This window comes from Lutra lutra, chromosome 2 (assembly GCF_902655055.1).
Source record: "Lutra lutra chromosome 2, mLutLut1.2, whole genome shotgun sequence".
In the NCBI taxonomy this organism is placed as follows: Eukaryota; Metazoa; Chordata; class Mammalia; order Carnivora; family Mustelidae; genus Lutra; species Lutra lutra.
In genome coordinates, this window is record NC_062279.1 from 54,002,316 (window position 1) to 54,023,287 (window position 20,972).

A 20,972-nucleotide genomic window follows, 5' to 3' on the forward strand; every position below is an offset into this window, starting at 1 on the left:
AGATGGAATGAAAACAAAAGTAACAAAAATGCAATAAAAGTTTGGAAGGGACATGTATTCGTGTGATTGCTAAGAGAATACTTTCTGCCTGGATCCAAATTATACTTAAGGGTTATCAAACAATAAGATCAAAAGAAAGAAGTAAAATCCAGAAACAGCTGGTAAAATGGCCTAGTAAAATAATATTTTATTGTCTCTGGATGTACATTTATTTGCTCTCCGATTTCTTTTCATCTGTTAAACTGGCTTCTAGTTTCAAATGACTCCTAGGTGCTTCTATTTCAAGATAGAAAGATGAACATAGTTTTTTTTCTCTCTGAGAGCATCAAATGATGTTAGCAAATAAAAATGAGACTAAACACATCACACCAAAGAGAATGGAAGGAAAGTCATAATTAGTTCAATGACATAAAATATAGAAGGCAGAAAAAAATGGTTGATTGATGGAACAGGGTAAGCTTAAAATAAATGCAGGTTGGGACTGCATGGAGAAGGGAGCTAATGAGCTAAGAACAACGCAGGGAGGCACAAAATTTAGGGTCATCCTCTGCGGGAAAAGAGGTAGGAAATTAAAAGGGGTCTGCAGGGAGAGGCCATGGGTACTAGTCTCAGAAGTTCCCTGCTTCCCGGCCATATTCCCACAGAGTAGGAATGGCTTGGGGTTTAACCCTCAGAAATTTTTCTTTTAGATACTTTATCTATCTATCTATCTATGCATTTTTATTAACATACAATGTATTATTTGTTTCAGGGGTACACGTCTGTGAATCATCAGTCTTACACAATTCACAGCGCTCACCATAGCACGCACCCTCCCTAATGTCCATCACCCAGTCATCTTACCCCTCCCACAACCCTCCCCTCCAGCAACACTCAGTTTGTTTCCTGAGATTAAGTCTCTTATGATTTCTCTCCCTCTTTGGTTTCATCTTGTTTCATTTTTTCGCCTTTTCCCCTATGATCCTCTGTCTTGTTTCTCAAATTCCTCATTTCAGGGATGTCATGTGATATTTGTCTCTCTGATTAACTTTTTTGCTTAGGATAATACCCTCCAGTTCCATCCACATCACTGCAAGTGACAAGATTCTGTTTGTTTGTTTGTTTGTTTTTTTAATTAGCCCTCAGAAATTTTTGAAGGTATGAAAATAACTTTATTTATTTATTTATATATTTTTTGCTAAGATAAGTTCATTAAGATGATTAGAAATAATATGGTTCTGTGAATCAATGCTGACTTTCAAAATAGGTTATTTTTCTAGCTTTACTGAGATATCATTGACATACAACATTGTTTAAGTTTATGGCGCACACTGTGTTAATTTGATACATTTAGATATTGCAATAGGAAAATCACCTTAGCATTTAGCTTACATTTCCATCACGTCACATAATTACTATTTCTTTTTTGTGGTGAGAACATAGGTGATCTACCCACTCAGCAGATTTTAAATAGCAATTTGGTAATTTTTAATAATACAGTATTAACTATAAACACAATGCCCTGTATTAGATTCCCAGAATTTATTCAACTTCTAACTCTTTGCAAAAAGTTAAAAAAATATATATGATTGGAGGAAACAGAGTTCCTGACAGTACCTTAAAACTAAAGCCATCTATAGTTTGGCATCTGGAGGATACCGACCAAAGCCTAGACAACACTCAGCACTCATCTACAGCACAGTTCTGTTCAGGGCAGGAATGTCTCAGATTTCCCTTTCCAGTGAGATAAATAGCAGCAAACCACCTCCTTAAACAAATACACACACACACACACACACACAACCAAACAAAGCCTATATCAGTGCCCAGATGGACTCAATCTTTCCAAAACTACAGAGTATTTTCATCACATAAGAAAATTAGCACCTTAAAGAGAGTAAAGACAATGAATAAACATAATTGTTCCTGCAGGAAGAAAAGAGAAATCATGGGGGAGAAAAGGAAAAGAGAAGAGGTAGAATAAGAGAATTGAGGCATTAAATTAGAAGTCCAGTTAGTGCAAAGGAATCTTATACTGCATCCTTTGCAAAAGGCCTAGGGACCATCAGACAGACTAGAACAGATTCTCACCAGAACTGACCTATTTTACTTTTGGAGTCTGCCTCAAAGAAACACAACTGTGCAGAAGGGCTGTTGAGACAAGGAAGTACTGCTTTTCATTACTAATAGTTTTAGACAACTGGATTTCTACCAAGCTCAGGTGCCTGTTTTTTGCTGCTGTTGTAAACGAAACAAACAGCTAAACATACAAAATAGCACCTGCCTAACAACATGTAATACAAACTCCGTGATGTCATGTTCAAGGAAAATGGTTCAGGATAAAGAGGACTGTGAAGATACCAAAACACAATCACAGACTAAAAATCTTCCTAAATATTCCAAATGACACCAGGTAAAATATCAAAGAGTCATTTACAGAACAAATCTGAACAATCCTCCCTAAATATAGAGAAAAAGGACAAAAGGGTAAAGGGTATGAGTGGGAGTGTATCAGACACAGACGATGAAAGATCAGATTTTTTTTTAAGGGAAAGAGCTGTTTTGGGGAGTAACACAAAGCAATGCTAGTATAAACCATACTTGTTCTTAAAAAAGAAAAACATGCATAGTTAGAAAAAATCTAGGCTACATTTAAGGGAGAAAAAAATCACAGTAAGATTTTGATTTTTGTTATAAAACTAAATGTCAGTAGACAATGGAACATCTACAAACTTTTCAGCTAGAATTCTATCGCTCCCTCATTGTATAAATTTACTTTCATGTCAAATGGTTAAACAAAAGATTATTATGTAATACTATTCCGTGATAAAAAGAAATAAGCTATCAAACCACAAAAAGACATGGAGGATTCCTAAAAGCATATTGCAAATCTGGAAAGTCTTCACACTGTAGGATTCCACCTGTATGACATTCTAGAAAAGACAAAACTCTACACAGAAAAAGATCAGTGGTTGCTAGAGATTTGGGTGGAGAGGGAGAGTGACATTCGTAGCTGAAGTACAGGGGATTTTCTAGGGCAGTGAAACTTCTGTATGATACAGTAATGATAGTTATATGTGGGTAATTCACTTGTCAAAACCCATAAAATGTACAACGCAAAGAGTGAACCTTAAGGTAAACAATAGACTTAAGCTCATAATAATAACACCATCATTATTAACTGTTGATGAAGAGCCATTTGATAGTTTATCAATATTAATTCATCAATTCTTTTTTTTAATGTTGGTATTGAGAACCACCAGAATTCACTTATTTATTTTTTAAGACTTTATTTATTCATTTGAGATTGAGAGAGAGAGGCAGAGCACAAGCAGAGGGAGAGGCAGAGGGAGAATCAGACTCCCCGTTGGCCTGGAAGCCCGATGTGGGACTCAATCCCAGGACCGTGAGATCATGACCTGAGCTGAAGGCAAACACAACCCACTGAGCCACCCAAGTGCCCTAATTCATCAATTCTAACTAATATACTGCACTAATGTAAGATGTAAACATAGAGAAAACTGTGGCGGATGGGAGGGGAGATATGGGAACTCTTGGTAATTTCCGGTCAATTTTTCTGTAAACCTAAAATCATTCTTTAGAAAGTCTAGAAATTAAAAAAAAAAAAAAAAAAGATAACCAGGGCTCAGAAAATGTGTCTATCAACTTACTCTTGTTCTGAAAATGAGGAATTGTTTTCTTCTATCTTTGTGTGTGTAGAGAGATAGAAATAAAACTAGACAAAAAAAGAAAGAAAGTGAACTTGAAAACAAAATGAAGAGCCAGATGTAAATACAAATTCGAGAAACTGTTGGTTACAGGATTTGGGTTCTTCCCTTCAATCATCTGGAACTCCAAGTGCATAACATGGTTGGGTTGTGTGTTGAGCACTGCCTCTCCAGACTGTGTATTCAGGCTGTTGTGTGGTGCTTTCTGTCACGTTGCCCTTCCATTTCTACTTTCTGCTAGATGGGAAGAGTTCGAAAGAGAAAGGATTTCAAACTGCAGGGAAGAAATAGTGTTGCCTGCCTATTATTTTTGTCTTTCAAAGTGGAGATAATGGTTTCTATACATACCATTTCTGCTAAGACCAAATTTTATGAAATAATGATTTGTGCAAAACTCTATCCTCTGTTGAAGGATTAACAAGTTTAGTGACAGGTGGAGATTTACTTGCTAACTCTTTTTAGTAGACTCTCAGATTGTTTGTTTGTTTGTTTGTTTATTGAGGGGGGTAGGAACAGGGAGAAGGAGAGAGAACCTTAAGCAGGCTTCATTCTCAGTGAGGAGCCCAATGGAGGGCTCAATGCCATGACCCTGAGATGATAACCTGAGAGGAAATCAAGACTAGGACGCTTAATCCACCGAGCCATCCAAGCACCCTCTCAGATAATTTCTAAACCCAGTTGTTGTTATTAAGTGTATTCTTTATATTAGTTCAAGAAATCATTATAGATAACAGAACTAAGATATAACAGAGATTTGGAGTTGTTCTCATACTCAAATTATCCTCAAGGCACAGAGGTTCTTTTGGGGAAAATTGATTCTCATAGAAGTTTAAAATAAGTTACAAGCGTTCTGGAGGGAAAGAGAACAGTTGATTAATTAGTGAAGAAGAAATAAAATGTTGGTAAGGTTGGATATTTAAATGTTTTAATTTCTTTCAATATTTATTTTTATAAGTAGCTAATAGTTATATTTAATTTAATTACTAAGATAATTTTTGATAAAGAGACTGTCCTATCTGTGCTTGGCACCAATTTAAAGTGTTTTAAGAGAATCACTTATTTCTACTTTTGTATGGTATATTTTAATAACCTATTTAGAATATTTAATCTTGAGTGCCTGGGTTGCCCAGTGGGTTAAGCATCTGCCTCTGGCTCAGATCATGACCCCAAAGTCCTGGGATCAAGTTCTGCATTGGGCTTCCTGCTCAGCGGGGAGTCTGCTTCTCCCCCTGCCCTTCACCCCACTTGTGCTCTCTCTCTTTCTCAAATAAGTAAATAAAATCTTTAAAAAAAAATTAAACAGGTCAGATTTTTTTAAATGTGTAGGTTGTTTTAGAGAAATGTGACAAAAAATACAAACAAGTATCATAATTTATGTTACAGAAAAATGTCTACATCTAGATTTGTTAAGTTAGCAGTATATGAAAGAACAAAATCAAAATAACATTTTAACAAAGCCAATTGATATTTTTTAATAGTTGTTCTCCACTATGCCCTACAATATATTTTCCCTTTTGATGTATATATATATTTATGAAAGCAATCAGAAATTTAAAATCAGTATTCCAGAAATAATTTCATAATAATGTATTTGAGCTGAAATAATTAATATTATTTTTAAATTTTGATATTTTGAGAGGTGAAAATACTATCACATTATTATTATAATTTGTACTTCACTGATTGCTAATGAGATTGAGCATTCTTACTTATCTTCTGTAAATTGTCTGAGAAGGTCAATACTGAGACTTTATGTATTTTCTCTTACAAATTTTGTAAATCCTTGCGAGTTTAAACACCCCGAGAGGTTTTTCCCAAATTTTTATATTTTGAAAACACTTGCCTATTGCCTAAGAAATTATCCAGGTAAATTATGTTTATTATTAGTTTTTTTTTTTTGCCTTATTTTTTTTTTATTTTTTTTATAAACATATAATATATTTTTATCCCCAGGGGTACAGGTCTGTGAATCGCCAGGTTTACACACTTCACAGCACTCAGCATAGCACATACCCTCCCCAATGTCCATAATCCCACCCCCCGTCCGAACCTCCCTCCCCCCATCAACCCTCAGTTTGTTTTGTGAGATTAAGAGTCACTTATGGTTTGTCTCCCTCCCAATTCCATCTTGTTTCATTTAATCTTCTCCTACCCCCTTAACTCCCCATGTTGCATCTCCTCTCCCTCATATCAGGAAGATCATATGATAGTTGTCTTTCTCCAATTGACTTATTTCGCTAAGCATGATACCCTCTAGTTCCATCCACGTCGTCACAAATGGCAAGATTTCATTTCTTTTGATGGCTGCATAGTATTCCATTGTGTATATACACCACATCTTCTTTATCCATTCATCTGTTGATGGACATCTAGGTTCTTTCCATAGTTTGGCTATTGTAGACATTGCTGCTATAAACATTCGGGTGCACGTGCCCCTTCGGATCACTACGTTTGTATTTTTAGGGTAAATACCCAGCAGTGCAATTGCTGGGTCATAGGGTAGTTCTATTTTCAACATTTTGAGGAACCTCCATGCTGTTTTCCAGAGTGGTTGCACCAGCTTGCATTCCCACCAAAAGTGTAGGAGGGTTCCCCTTTCTCCGCATCCTCGCCAGCATCTGTCATTTCCTGACTTGTTAATTTTAGCCATTCTGACTGGTGTGAGGTGATATCTCATTGTGGTTTTGATTGGTATCTCCCTGATGCCGAGTGATGTGGAGCACTTTTTCATGTGTCTGTTGGCCATCTGGATGTCTTCCTTGCAGAAATGTCTGTTCATGTCTTCTGCCCATTTCTTGATTGGATTATTTGTTCTTTGGGTGTTGAGTTTGCTAAGTTCTTTATAGATTTGGGACACTAGCCCTTTATCTGATATGTCATTTGCAAATATCTTCTCCCATTCTGTCAGTTGTCTTTTGGTTTTGTTCACTGTTTCCTTTGCTGTGCAAAAGCTTTTGATCTTGATAAAATCCCAAAAGTTCATTTTTGCCCTTGCTTCCCTTGCCTTTGGTGATGTTCCTAGGAAGATGTTGCTGCGGCTGAGGTCGAAGAGGTTGCTGCCTGTGTTCTCCTCAAGGATTTTGATGGATTCCTTTCTCACATTGAGATCCTTCATCCATTTTGAGTCTATTTTCGTGTGTGGTGTAAGGAAATGATCCAATTTCATTTTTCTGCATGTGGCTGTCCAATTTTCCCAACACCATTTATTGAAGAGGCTGTCTTTTTTCCATTGGACATTCTTTCCTGCTTTGTCGAAGATGAGTTGACCATAGAGTTGAGGGTCTATTTCTGGGCTCTCTATTCTGTTCCATTGATCTATGTGTCTGTTTTTGTGCCAGTACCATGCTGTCTTGATGATGACAGCTTTGTAATAGAGCTTGAAGTCCGGAATTGTGATGCCACCAACTTTGGCTTTCTTTTTCAATATTCCTTTGGCTATTCGAGGTCTTTTCTGGTTCCATATGAATTTTAGGATTATTTGTTCCATTTCTTTGAAAAAAATGGATGGTACTTTGATAGGAATTGCATTAAATGTGTAGATTGCTTTAGGTAGCATAGACATTTTCACAATATTTATTCTTCCAATCCAGGAGCATGGAACATTTTTCCATTTTTGTGTCTTCCTCAATTTCTTTCATGAGTACTTTATAGTTTTCTGTGTATAGATTCTTAGCCTCTTTGGTTAGGTTTATTCCTAGGTATCTTATAGTTTTGGGTGCAATTGTAAATGGGATTGACTCCTTAATTTCTCTTTCTTCTGTCTTGTTGTTGGTGTAGAGAAAGGCAACTGATTTCTGTGCATTGATTTTATATCCTGACACTTTACTGAATTCCTGTACAAGTTCTAGCAGTTTTGGAGTGGAGTCTTTTGGGTTTTCCACATATAGTATCATATCATCTGCAAAGAGTGGTACTTTGACTTCTTCTTTGCTGATTCGGATGCCTTTAATTTCCTTTTGTTGTCTGATTGCTGAGGCTAGGACTTCTAGTACTATGTTGAATAGCAGTGGTGATAAGGGACATCCCTGTCATGTTCCTGACCTTAGCGGAAAAGCTTTCAGTTTTTCTCCATTGAGAATGATATTTGCGGTGGGTTTTTCATAGATGGCTTTGATAATATTGAGGTATGTGCCGTCTATCCCTACACTTTGAAGAGTTTTGATCAGGAAGGGATGCTGTACTTTGTCAAATGCTTTTTCAGCATCTATGGAGAGTATCATATGGTTCTTGTTCTTTCTTTTATTAATGTGTTGTATCACATTGATTGATTTTTGGATGTTGAATCAATCCTGCAGCCGTGGAATAAATCCCACTTGGTCGTTGTGAATAATCCATTTAATGTACTGTTGAATCCTATTGGCTAGTATTTTGGCGAGAATTTTCGCATCTGCGTTCATCAAGGATATTGGTCTGTAGTTCTCTTTTTTAATGGGATCCTTGTCTGGTTTTGGGATCAAGGTGATGCTGGCCTCATAAAATGAGTGTGGAAGTTTTCCTTCCATTTCTATTTTTTGGAACAGTTTCAGAATAGGAATTAGTTCTTCTTTAAATGTTTGGTAGAATTCCCCTGGGAAGCCATCTGGCCCCAGGCTTTTGTTTGTTTGTAGATTTTTGATGACTGTTTCAGTCTCCTTACTGGTTATGGGTCTGTTCAGGTTTTCTAATTCTTCCAGGTTCAGTTGTGGTAGTTTATATATCTCTAGGAATGCATCCATTTCGTCCAGATTGTCAAATTTGTTGGCGTAGAGTTGCTCATAGTATGTTCTTATAATTGTCTGTATTTCTTTGGTGTTAGTTGTGATCTCTCCTCTTTCATTCATGATTTTATTTATTTGGGTCCTTTCTCTTTTCTTTTTGATAAGTCTGGCCAGGGGTTTATCGATTTTATTAATTCTTTCAAAGAACCAGCTCCTAGTTTCGTTGATTTGTTCTATTGTTTTTTTGGTTTCTATTTCATTGATTTCTGCTCTGATCTTTATGATTTCTCTTCTCCTGCTGGGTTTAGGCTTTCTTTCTTGTTCTTTCTCCAGCTCTTTTAGGTGTAGGGTTAGGTTGTGTACCTGAGACCTTCCTTGTTTCTTGAGAAAGGCTTGTACCACTATATATTTTCCTCTCAGGACTGCCTTTGTTGTGTCCCACAGATTTGAACCGTTGTGTTTTCATTATCATTTGTTTCCATGAATTTTTTCAATTCTTCTTTAATTTCCTGGTTGACCCTTTCATTCTTTAGAATGATGCTGTTTAGCCTCCATGTATTTGGGTTCTTTCCAAATTTCCTCTTGTGATTGAGTTCTAGCTTCAGAGCATTGTGGTCTGAAAATATGCAGGGAATGATTCCAATCTTTTGATAACGGTTGAGACCTGATTTAGGACCAAGAATGTGATCTATTCTGGAGAATGTTCCATGTGCACTAGAGAAGAATGTGTATTCTGTTGCTTTGGGATGAAATGTTCTGAATATATCTGTGATGTCCATCTGGTCCAGTGTGTCATTTAAGGCCTTTATTTCCTTGTTGATCTTTTGCTTGGATGATCTGTCCATTTCAGTGAGGGGAGTGTTAAAGTCCCCTACTATTATTGTGTTATTGTCGATGTGTTTCTTTGATTTTGTTATTAATTGGTTTATATAGTTGGCTGCTCCCACGTTAGGGGCATAGATATTTAAAATTGTTAGCTCTTCTTGTTGGACAGATCCTTTGAGTATGATATAGTGTCCTTCCTCATCTCTTACGATAGTCTTTGGCTTAAAATCTAATTGATCTGATATAAGGGTTGCCACTCCTGCTTTCTTCTGATGTCCATTAGCATGGTAAATTGTTTTCCACCCCCTCACTTTAAATCTGGAGGTGTCTTTGGGTTTAAAATGAGTTTCTTGTAGGCAACATATTGATGGGTTGTGTTTTTTTATCTATTCTGATACCCTGTGGCTTTTGATTGGGGCATTTAGCCCATTTACATTCAGGGTAACTATTGAGAGATATGAATTTAGTGCCATTTTATTGCCTGTAAGGTGACTGTTACTGTATATTTTCTCTGTTCCTTTCTGATCTACTACTTTTAGGCTCTCTCTTTGCTTAGAGGACCCCTTTCAATATTTCCTGTAGAGCTGGTTTGGTGTTTGCAAATTCTTTCAGTTTTTGTTTGTCCTGGAAGCTTTTTATCTCTCCTTCTATTTTCAATGATAGCCTAGTTGGATATAGTATTCTTGGCTGCATGTTTTTCTCATTTAGTGCTTGAATAGATCATGCCAGCTCTTTCTGGCCTGCCAGGTCTCTGTGGATAAGTCTGCTGCCAATCTAATATTTTTACCATTGTATGTTACAGACTTCTTTTCCTGGGCTGCTTTCAGGATTTTCTCTTTGTCACTAAGACTTGTAAATTTTACTATTAGGTGACAGGATGTGGACCTATTCTTGTTGATATTGAGGGGGGTTCTCTGCACCTCCTGGATTTTGATGCTTGTTCCCTTTGCCATATTAGGGATATTCTCTACAATAATTCTCTCCAAAATACCTTCTGCTCTCCTCTCTCTTCTTCTTCTGGAATCCTAATTATTCTAATGTTGTTTCGTCTTATGGTGTCACTTATCTCTCGAGTTCTCCCCTTGTGGTCCAGTAGCTGTTTGTCCCTCTTTTGCTCAGCTTCTTTATTCTCTGTCATTTGGTCTTCAATATCGCTAATTCTTTCTTCTGCCTCATTTATCCTAGCAGTAAGAGCCTCCCTTTTTTATTGCACCTCATTAATAGCTTTTTTGATTTCAACTTGGTTAGATTTTAGTTCTTTTATTTCTCCAGAAAGGGCTTTTATCTCTCCAAAGAGCGTTTCTCTAATATCTTCCATGCCTTTTTCGAGCCCGGCTAGAACCTTGAGAATCGTCATTCTGAACTCTAGATCTGACATATTACCAATGTCTGTATTGATTAGGTCCCTAGCCTTTGGTACTGCCTCTTGTTCTTTTTTTTGTGGTGAATTTTTCCGCCTTGTCATTTTGTCCAGATAAGAGTATATGAAGGAGCAAGTAAAATACTAAAAGGGTGGCAACAACCCCAGGAAAATATGCTTTAGCCAAATCAGAAGAGATCCGAAATCGTGAGGGGAGAGAAAGGGGATAAAAAGAGGTTCAGAAAGAAAAAAAAAAAAAGAAAAGAAAAAAAAAGAAAGAAAAAAAGGAAACAAAAAAAGAAAACCAATAAAGAAAAAAATATAAAAATATATAAAAAGGAAAAAAATATATATATATATTAGATAAACTAGTTAGAAAACGTTAAAAAAGAAAGGGTAAAAGTTAAAAAAATTTAGCAGAAGAAGAAAAAAAAATTGAAAAATAAAAGAAAAAAAAATTAACTGCAAGGCTAAAGAATCATGGGGAGAAAGCCTCCATACCTCAAAAATACTTAAATTTATTTATATTTCAATATTAAGCAATGAAATGATCATCAAAGGATTATGATGTGATTTTATTCAATAAAATGAAACTGTGTTGAATATGCTTAATTTGGGGAGGAAGTTGTGAGCTTCCCTGGAGACAACAACAGTTCACTCTTAGCAAGAGGTCGTAAAAACAAGAGTGTTAGCTAAGAACTAATCCATTAAGGTATTGGTTTTTTAAAAATGACATTATTTGTGGTAATCAAATGAGCATCCACTTGCTTTTCTCATATTCAGAGTATAAGATATATTGAAAAACCATAAAGGAGAGAGAAAACCCTCTCCCCTTTCTTTTCTGTTCCTTTAAGGACACTGGGAAGTAAATATGGATTCTCCTATTCTCAATTAAAAAAAAAAAAATCTACTAACTTTTAAACTGGCTTTGGTTAGCAGCTAGTTTTTCGAAATGTATGTTTATTTAAAGAAAATCTGTACTTATTTTAAGCAAGAAGAGATCTTTTCAGTTTTTTTCGGGTCTCACACATAAATAGTAATATTAATCACATTTCAGATGGCTCAAAATTTCCTTTGTCTGTTAAATGATTGAAATGATAAAATAAAAGTAAACTTTCCAAGAGAGCAGCAAAGGCACTTGGACAGCTGTTGTGTGGTTAACAACTTATCTGTATTTTAATTAAGATATCCATTGTGTCTGTTAATGTGATTTTTTTTAAGTGCTCACAGATATTTAAAAATAGAATACATTTTCCCCTTTAGTTTTCAGTGAAAACCAAGCAGTACTTCTGAATCACCGAATAGAATCACCATAATGAATCCACTAATGACTGATTATGTTTACTAATATGACAACTGAATATTTTTCAAGATCCTTTCAAAGTTAGTTTTAAACCTAAAGTTAGGGATACTGTTCTTCCTCAATTTGTAGAAGATCTTCATAATGCTGAAATCTCATTTCATTTGTATATGATATCCCTTAAGCTGTACTAATTTCTCACAGCTTACATTTAGTGTTTTCCTCTTGTGCAGTTAAAAATATTTATGGTCAGAGCACCTGGGTGGCTCAGTCAGTTAAGCATCTGACTCTTGATTTCGGCTCAGGGTTATGAGATGGAGCCCCACCTTGAGTGAGCCCTGCACTGAGTGTGGAGCCTGCTTAGGATTCTCTCTCTCTCCCTCTCTCTGCCCACCCCCTACTCATGCTCTCTCTCTTCTTCTAAAATAAATAAATTACTAAATCTTAAAAAATATATTTATAGTCAAAAAATATAAAAATAAAATAAAAATATGGTCAAAATTCTTAAAAAGAAATCAAGAAAAGCAATCTACATGTCAGAATCATTTTGAAATTAAGGCAATTTATAATTTTTTACTTATAAATTATCAAAAATTTTACTCTTAATTTTTTTCTCCTGCTACCCATTCTTAGTATTTATCAGTCCTCTCTAAATAATTCTTAAACCACTGCTAAGCAATTCTTTTTTCTTTTTTCCTCCCATAAGAACAAATTCAAGAAAAAAATAATTATTGTAGACTACACTGTATTTCCTTTCACCCTAAAGAATGAAAATAGCTTAACTGAATCTCATGGAAGAGGTAGGCATTCTTATCATTTGGATTATTTTCTTTGTTGAAATAGAATAATAGTCAAGATATATTAATTAAGTACTGGCATGGAAGTAGCTTTCTCATCTTTTACCTAGGACATATTGTGGTACATAAGCTACATATATCCTGTATAAATGTGCTGCTTATCACTATATTAAACAGTAGAATTAAAAAAAAATCCTGAATTGACAATTATACTCTTTTCTATAAATTTAGGCAAAATATTTGGTAGATGGAATAATTTTTTAAGTGTTATCTGTAGCTTTTAGTTTTCAGACTCTTTTCCCTGTTCATAAATTCAGTAACTGATTCTCCACAATATAGAGAGTCTTGCTGTGGGGAATTAAAATATGGTTTATTGCCATCTCTGAAGAAGCTTCCATTCCAGTGAGTAGAAATACATTTTAGGGATATATTATAGGAAAATATATTAATTGTCAAAAATATAAAAATAAAATATTTATATATTCATATATGTAGTGAATATATATTCATTTTAGGAAATTGTATAAATTTTTTCTAAAATGAATCATCATGACAATAAGTACAACAAAGAAAGACAAGGAAATAGTACTGGTCCAAAGAAGACAAATTCTAAGAGTTATTAACATGAGACTAGCTTTTTTTTTTCCTTAAGACATATCATTGAGTAATACAGGACTTGAAAGATTATTGGAAATAAGCATTAGAATTTTTGGTGGAATCAATCTGAAAATTTATCTGGCTTAGGCATATTCAAAACACATTTCATACAAAGTAATAAGTGGAACAATTACCTTTAAAGTTAGGTCTGATTCTTGCATCATATCCTGACGTCCTTCCCATTAACTTATCCAGAAAGTCAGAAGGTGACATTGGAGTACTTCGAGACCGTGCACTGTCTGTTTCCTTTGTTGCAACCAAGCTACAAATGAGAGGAACATTCAGATTTAAAAAAAAAAAACAAAAACGACAGCAGGAAGTCTTCCTAATAATTGTCACTACAAATAGAGAATAAAAATGGCAAGCAAATTACCTTTTAAAACGAAAAGGAAAACTTTCTATACCAAGCAGTGAATGTTATCTAATGACAGGTAGGTCTTTATAGATCTACAGTCAGTATTTATAAGGTTTTGTATGTACTCGGCCCAAAGGTCAGAGGTCACACTATTTTGTGTTAAGTCTGGAAACAAAGCCATTTCCAAATTAGTAGGCCTTCAAATTTTGTATTTATCCAAACTTGACTTTTAATTGTAAATTTTAGTTAGAAGTGTTATTAGTGATTCAGGCATAAGAAAAGTGAAGTTCAGCTGTGAAATAACTCTTATTGGTTTTATTGAGGGAAAAGCATCACCTTTCAAGTTTTGTGAATTCTTTTCAATGGTAATAAAACTTCTATCCTACAGATTAAACAGTAATGTTCTTTTTTTCAATTAGATGCTTCCTAGATTAGTAACATATCTAGTTAAATTCATTCTGCTTTCACCTTATGTCATTCATCTATAGTACTTTTCGTTCAGATCTAAAATTTTGTGCATTAAAATTAAGAAATTACCATCAATGTCATTACTGCACCAGGAAATTATGCAATGAGAGTGTGTGTCCAGGAAAAGTAAGGAGTTACTGCACTTTTCTTTTTTTCATTCAAATGTTTTGTTTTATGCAGCGCTCATCCTAGAAACCCACAAATGTCACAACACCCCATCCAGCTCCTCCTTCACCTAGACTGGTCCACAGAATGCCAGGGCCTGCTTGCTAAGATCAAATAATTCTTTTCATCTATAGAGCTTTGCTCAGGGAAGTACAACAGACTTCCTGAGCACACGTGCTAGAAACCAATGTATTCAAGCTGATGTTATTTCCTGGAGATTGTCAGTCATCAGAGCCTCCCAGGTCTGTCACTCAACTCAGAGCATTGCCAGGCCCTGAATCTTTGTGGTCACAGCTTGATGTCAGCAGTATCAAATTCCTCCTGCCGGAATTTTTAATAAGTAGTGAAAATGGGTCTTAACAGCTATCACTGTTGAATTATCTACCACACACAGAGGCACAATTTTAAAATCCAATATCAATCATAATGTGAAAGTGATGTTTCTGAGAGTGGAGGATCCCAGCTAACACCATCCATTAACTACTGAGCAGTTCTAAAGTCCTATCTAGTTTTGGACATTCTTAGTCACTTCTCAGGCCAGTGGCTCTCTCTCTGTCTTTCATGCTTTCTACCTGACTAGAAGTTTCTCCTCTCTCTATTCTTTTGGCTTTATATTACTTTGTGACATTTTCCCTCTGATTATTACTGGTCAGTTGAACTCCATGCCACCATGATCTCTGGAAAGTTTATTCTAATGTAATGATCATGATAATAATAACAATAACAATATCAGTAATAAACCACTATGTTCTCAATAACTCTAGAACTTTCTCTTCCATCTGGTTTTACGTAAATTTCACCTGTCCTCTTAAGCAGCATTTGCTCATTTTCCATAGCCCAAGAACAGAGGGCAGAAAGGACTGTCAAAGCCCTCAAAACTACAGATTGCTGCTTCTAAACCATTCCCTGCATTTCTTTTACAAAACCTTCCTTTCAGTTATCAGAAAATAAACTTCTACATGCTCCTAACCACAAATAAACCAACTTACCTGGATCTGACCCAGTAACACCCTGCCCTTCATCTCTTAAAAAACAATAGAATTATTATGTATGCTAAATTGACAATCGCTCACATTTTGCACTGCATGAGAATGATTATTCCAGATTATCCAAGTCTGCCCTACATGCAGTGACATGTATCCTTACAAGAGAGAGGGAGAGGTCTATTTGACTACAGACAGAGGGGGAAGGCACTGTGACCAGAGAAGCAGAGATTAGAGGGATGTGCACAGCCAACGAACACCAGCAGTCAGGGGAGGCAGGAAAGGGAATTCTCCCCTAGAGCCTCTGGAGGGTGTGTGGTCTTACTCACACCTTTTTTGGGGCCCAGTGAACTGACATCAGACTTCTGTCCTCTGGAACTGTGGCAGAATAAATCACTGTTGTTTGTGGTAAATTGTTGTAGTAGTCACAAAAAACTAACACTGGCCTTCCAGTGCATTTTTCATTGAGTGATTCCACTTTTCAACTCCAGAACTGCTCTTTTGTTCTTTTTTTAAAATTTCTATCTCCTTATTTGTATTTTGTATTTGGGGAGATATTATTGCAATACTTCCTTTTTATTCTTTGGACAAGGATTCCTTTAGTTTGTTTTTTTGTTTTGTTTTGTTTTTAATGTATTTAAATTAGGAGCACCTAGGTGACTCACTCAGTTAAGCGTCTGCTCAGGTCATGATCCCAAGCTCCTAGGATCGAGCCCCATGATGGGTTCTATGGGAGGTCTGCTTGTCCTTCTCCCTCTTTCCCTTACCCCTGTTCATGCTCTCTCAAATAAATAAATAAATCTTTTTAAAAAATGAAATAAAATAACTAGATTAAAGTTTGGGGCACCTGGGTGACTCTGTGAGCTAAGAATTTGATTCTTGATTTTGGATCAGGTCATGATCTCAGGATCATGGGATTGAGCCCTGTGTTCGGCTACACGCTCAGCATAGAATCTGCTTGTCTCTTTCCCTCTGCTCCTTCCTTAGCTCTCTCTCTATCTCTAAAATAAATGAATAAAATCTTAAAAAAATATTACTGGCTTAAGTCTTTGTCCAGTGATTCCACTATCTTTGCTTTCTCAGGGAGGTTTCTATTGATTGTCCTTTTTCCCTGTGTATGAATCAGACCTTTTTTCCTTTGAATGTCTTATAATATTTTTACTGGAAATGGGACATTTTATATAATACAGTATGTCAATTCTGTAAATCATATTCTCCCTCCTTCCTAAGGTTTGTGGTGGTGGTTGTTGTTGTTTTTTTTAATTGTTTTTTCTGAGCTAATTCTGTAAAGTCTACATTCTTTATTGTGTATGACCATGGAACTATCTGTCTGGGTGACTTAGAAATCACCTAATAATTGGACAGGGATTTTCTTAAATTTCTAAAACCAATAAATCTCCCAGAATTTTCTAGAGGCTCTGTGTTAATGAGGTCACACCTTCAATACTGAGTCAGACAATTGATAACTCTGCCTTTGCCTTTATTTGCCATTTGCACAGGGTTTCAAGGCCAGCCAGTGTTCAGAGCTTAAGATCCTTTCAGATCTTTCCCGAGCATGCACACAACTCTGTTAGTTTGGTAGGGCTGTCTTAACAGTATCATGGATTAAGTGGCTTAAACAACAGAAATTAATTTTCTCACAATTCTAGAGGTCCAAGATCAAGTTGTTGGCACAGCTAATCTCCTCTAATGGCCTCCCCTATGGCTTGCCGATGGTCATTTCCTCTCTGTTTCTTTCTCTCCACCTGTCTGTGTCCTGATCTCCTCTTCAAGTCATAGATTAGAACCAGCCCGTATGACCTATTTTATATTAATTATCTCTGAAGAAAGTCACTTTCTTAGGTATTGGCAGTTAGGATTTCAACATACAAATTTTGAAAGGATGCAACTAGGCCTATAATTCTGGGCATGCTTACAGCCCCATACATATGTGCACTCTTCTAGATACCCAGAAATATGTGCGCTTTTCCAAACCTCTGTGGACATACCCATTCCATTGATTTTCCTTTAAAGCTTTTTGATTAGTCTGCTCCTTGTCCCCACTGTTACTCACTGCATCAGGCACCCAGGAAGTTAAAACATTGTTTCTAAGTGTTTTTGACAAACATTGCCAGGAAAAAGACTTTTCATACTGAGTAAGCTCCAAGTTAGGTCTGAAGCGGTCTTGCAAGTGGAATCTTCCAGAAAACCTCCAGAAAGGGCAAATAATGACCTCCAACAATGAGGCTTTAAAGGAATTCAAACTCCTTTCTGCCCACTCCAATAACTTCCAGGTTATTGATTTTTCCTGTAATTGGAAGCCATTGATTTACAATGCTACCATGCCACTAAGGAAGGAGGACAAGAATAGGACAGTTACAGCCACAAATTCCATTGTTCTTCATGAATATTCAGCTGTCTTTCTTGATTTAATTACTTCATGTATTACTGCAAATCTCTGATTATTTGCCAGAGTTCTGAAAAAGTTGGTTGTCACATTTTTTTTTGATAGTTTTCTCACTGTTTTTGTGGAGGAAAGGATTTACAGAGGTTTGTAAAACTGAGAGAATTTTACTAACTATAAAATTATAGTGCATTTTTATTATATAAAAATATCCTTTCTCATGTCAAAAGGCACTTAAAAATCTGTTAAATGTTGAAACAATGAATTTGAGTTCTCACAATTTATTAGGTACAAAGTACTGTACTAAGAAGCTGAAGTATGTAGAACACAAATTTGAATCTTTAAAGTATTCACAGTTCAGTAGATTACTCTGTCTCAGTCCTTTTGAAGTCTACAGAGAATCCCTGGGAAGTATCTGTGAGCAGGAGCTGGAAAGTGAGGCTATAGTGAAGAGAACGATTGGCTGGCTGGCTCCCTTCTTTCTACCATTTTAAGCAAAATCTTCATGTTTTGTAACAGAGATTCACAACCAAGCTTTGCAGAATGATGCCTATAAAAAATGAGAAAATTTGAGCCAAGAAATATTCCAATTTTCTTTACTAGTTATGTTCCTTTCAATGACACAGAACCATCCAACCACTTAGAGACAGTTTATTTTATTTCTAAAGATTCACAATTTTGACTCAGAAGGAATTATTGCCAACAAAACTACATGGGGTAATTGGCTAAAAAAATATCTACATCATTTATCCCTTCCTTTTCTGAAAATGTTAGAGGTGATGCATATGGGAAGACTGCCTATCACCTACGATTCCTGCTCTGGCATATTTTTTTAAAAAGATTTATTCATTTATTTATTTGAGAGAGACAGCATACCGGGGAGAAGAGTAGAGGAAGAGGGAGACATAGAATCCTCAAACAGACTCCCCACTGAGTGTGGCATGCTAGGTGGGGCTCTACCCCAAGACCCTGAGATCATGACATGAGCAGAAATCAAGAGTCAGCCTCTTAACCAACTGAGCCATCCAGGCACTCTTCTGCTCTGTCTTATTAATCCTAGAACTTTCTTCATAATACAATAATATCTGAGGCTTGCACCATGTGAACATTAGTAGGTTATCTTATGAGAAGTATTGAAGACCGTCACTGAAGAGAGCATTTGGTAATAAAGCTTTATATGACCAATCTGGAATCTTTCTCTCATTTTTAAATATTCAACATCATCATCTGTACAAACATATTGAGGATCAATAAAACTATCATGTTTATAGCAAGTTACTAAGGTTCTTAGCAAATTACTCATGATCACTATTTTTGAAACAAATAGCTTTGAATTTTTTAGAAGTTTTTATTTATTTTTTTAAAGATTTTATTTATTTATTTGACAGAGAGAGAGATCACAAGTAGATAGAGAGACAGGCAGAGAGAGAGGGGGAAGCAGGATGCCCGCTGAGCAGAGAGCCTAATGTGGGGCTCAATCCCAGGACCCTGGGATCATGACCTGAGCCGAAGGCAGAGGCTTTAACCCACTGAGCCACCCAGGTGCCTCTAGAAGTTTTTATTTATGAATGTCTCAAATCTGTTAATTCGTCTGCCTTCCATACTTGGCTCTTCTTTTCTTTACTGCATCGAGTACTATATTTATTAGTTATACTATTTACTATTTACCCTTACCTATTCTTAACTACTCTTAACTATTTAGTATTAACTCTTCTTGGAAACTGTGTGTGGACTCATATGCATTCTCATTAACAAACATTTGTCTCTGTTAAGTATTTTATGTATTCTTATTTGTAGAAAGACATGCTACTTGAAAGTTCAGAGACTTCAATTTCTGAAGAAATTCTGACAGAAACATTTTTCTTATTTTTTTTCTTAAGAATAAAAATAAAAATAAAAATGTGGGGCTCCTGGGAGGCTCAGTGAGTTAAGCGTCAACTCTTGGTTTTGGTTTAAGTTATGCTCTTGGCTCCATTCTCAGCACAGAGTCTGCTTAGGATTCTCTCTCTCCTCTCCCTCTGCCCCCTCCTCACCCTGCTCACACCCTCTCTCTTTCTCTCTCTAAAAAAAATCAAAATTCATCGAAAAGATGTCCTTTTCCTTCCTCTTTTCTCCCCTTTGTCTTTCTCACTGAGACAGGAAAATAAAATACGTCCACTTTTAAAGGACAGAAATAACCACTAAATATGGGTGCTTCTAAGATAAATTTAGTATATTTGTCAATAACTTTTTATCTCTGCTAAATTCATCTTAAAATTGAGAGAATATATGAAAGATTTAGCTGGGCAACCTAAACAGGGTTTGAGACAAGTCTTGGCACATGGGGCCACAAATCATGATGCATCTATTTTCTTGAATTGATTTGCACAGAAAGAAAGGTACTTGTAGAGAATAAATCAGTGCCCAGATTCCTGAGGCAGAGAAGGTTTAGGGTGTGATGGAGAAAAACAGTTTACTTTGTAGTTTATAGCTCTACAACCAGTCTTGTAGGGCTATAATGCTTTGTGAAGAAAATGTTCACAGTTATTATTTGGAACTTTGTGAGTTTTAGAAATATAAGTAATTGATATTTGTTCAAAAGTCAAAGCACAGAATTAAAGAGATGTGCATTCTTCCCATTTCTTTATGGCTTTGGTCTCATTAAGAGAACTAAAGAAAAACTGGGACATCTAGGAATATGTGAAGTTTTTGAGTATTTCACATGAAAGCATTCTGCCTTAGAAAAGGAATCATTTTTTGCCATGAAGACACATGCAGTGAAGCAGGCTTTAAGTTGATTGTTTGATAACACTAATTATTGAAAAAGAAGACCATAGTAAAGGAATATAAAAAAACTATTCTAGAATACCTCTGGAGACTCAGAAAAATAACTAAAAGTTAACAAGGCACTAGGATCTTGATACTTGCTACTGTGAGCAATACAACAGTCAAATATGATTATCGTTTTAAAGTGATCTCATTTCTGAACTCGTATCTGCAGTTTGATGGAGCCTAGACTATTTTAATTTATAATAAATATGATAAATATGATAGCTGCTTCCTGATCTCTTAGGCACCTATACATGATATCATTTAATTCTCATAATGATGTTGGTACCTACGTATTGCAGGTGAAAGAAATTAACATATAGAGAGGTTTATTGCTAAGCCACTTAACATTAAATGTATAAACCAGCATTTTATTTATTTATTTTTATTTTCTTTAAGGTTTTATTTATTATTTATTTGACAGACAGAGATACAAGTAGGCAGAGAGGCAGGCAGAGAGAGAAGAA

General features: G+C 35.8%; 1 protein-coding gene across 3 annotated transcripts in view; it reads right to left on the minus strand.

Annotated features, from left to right (window-relative positions):
- Positions 1-20,972, minus strand: part of GLRA3 (glycine receptor alpha 3) — a 200,244-nt gene that overhangs the window by 138,592 nt on the left and 40,680 nt on the right. For 2 of the 3 annotated variants that reach the window (XM_047717427.1, XM_047717426.1), the window contains exon 2: positions 13,478-13,605. In XM_047717427.1, coding sequence (XP_047573383.1) covers positions 13,478-13,605 — 128 coding nt within the window. Of the gene's footprint in view, positions 1-13,477; positions 13,606-20,972 lie in introns of those variants that run through there. The other variant, XM_047717428.1, reaches the window with a different exon arrangement.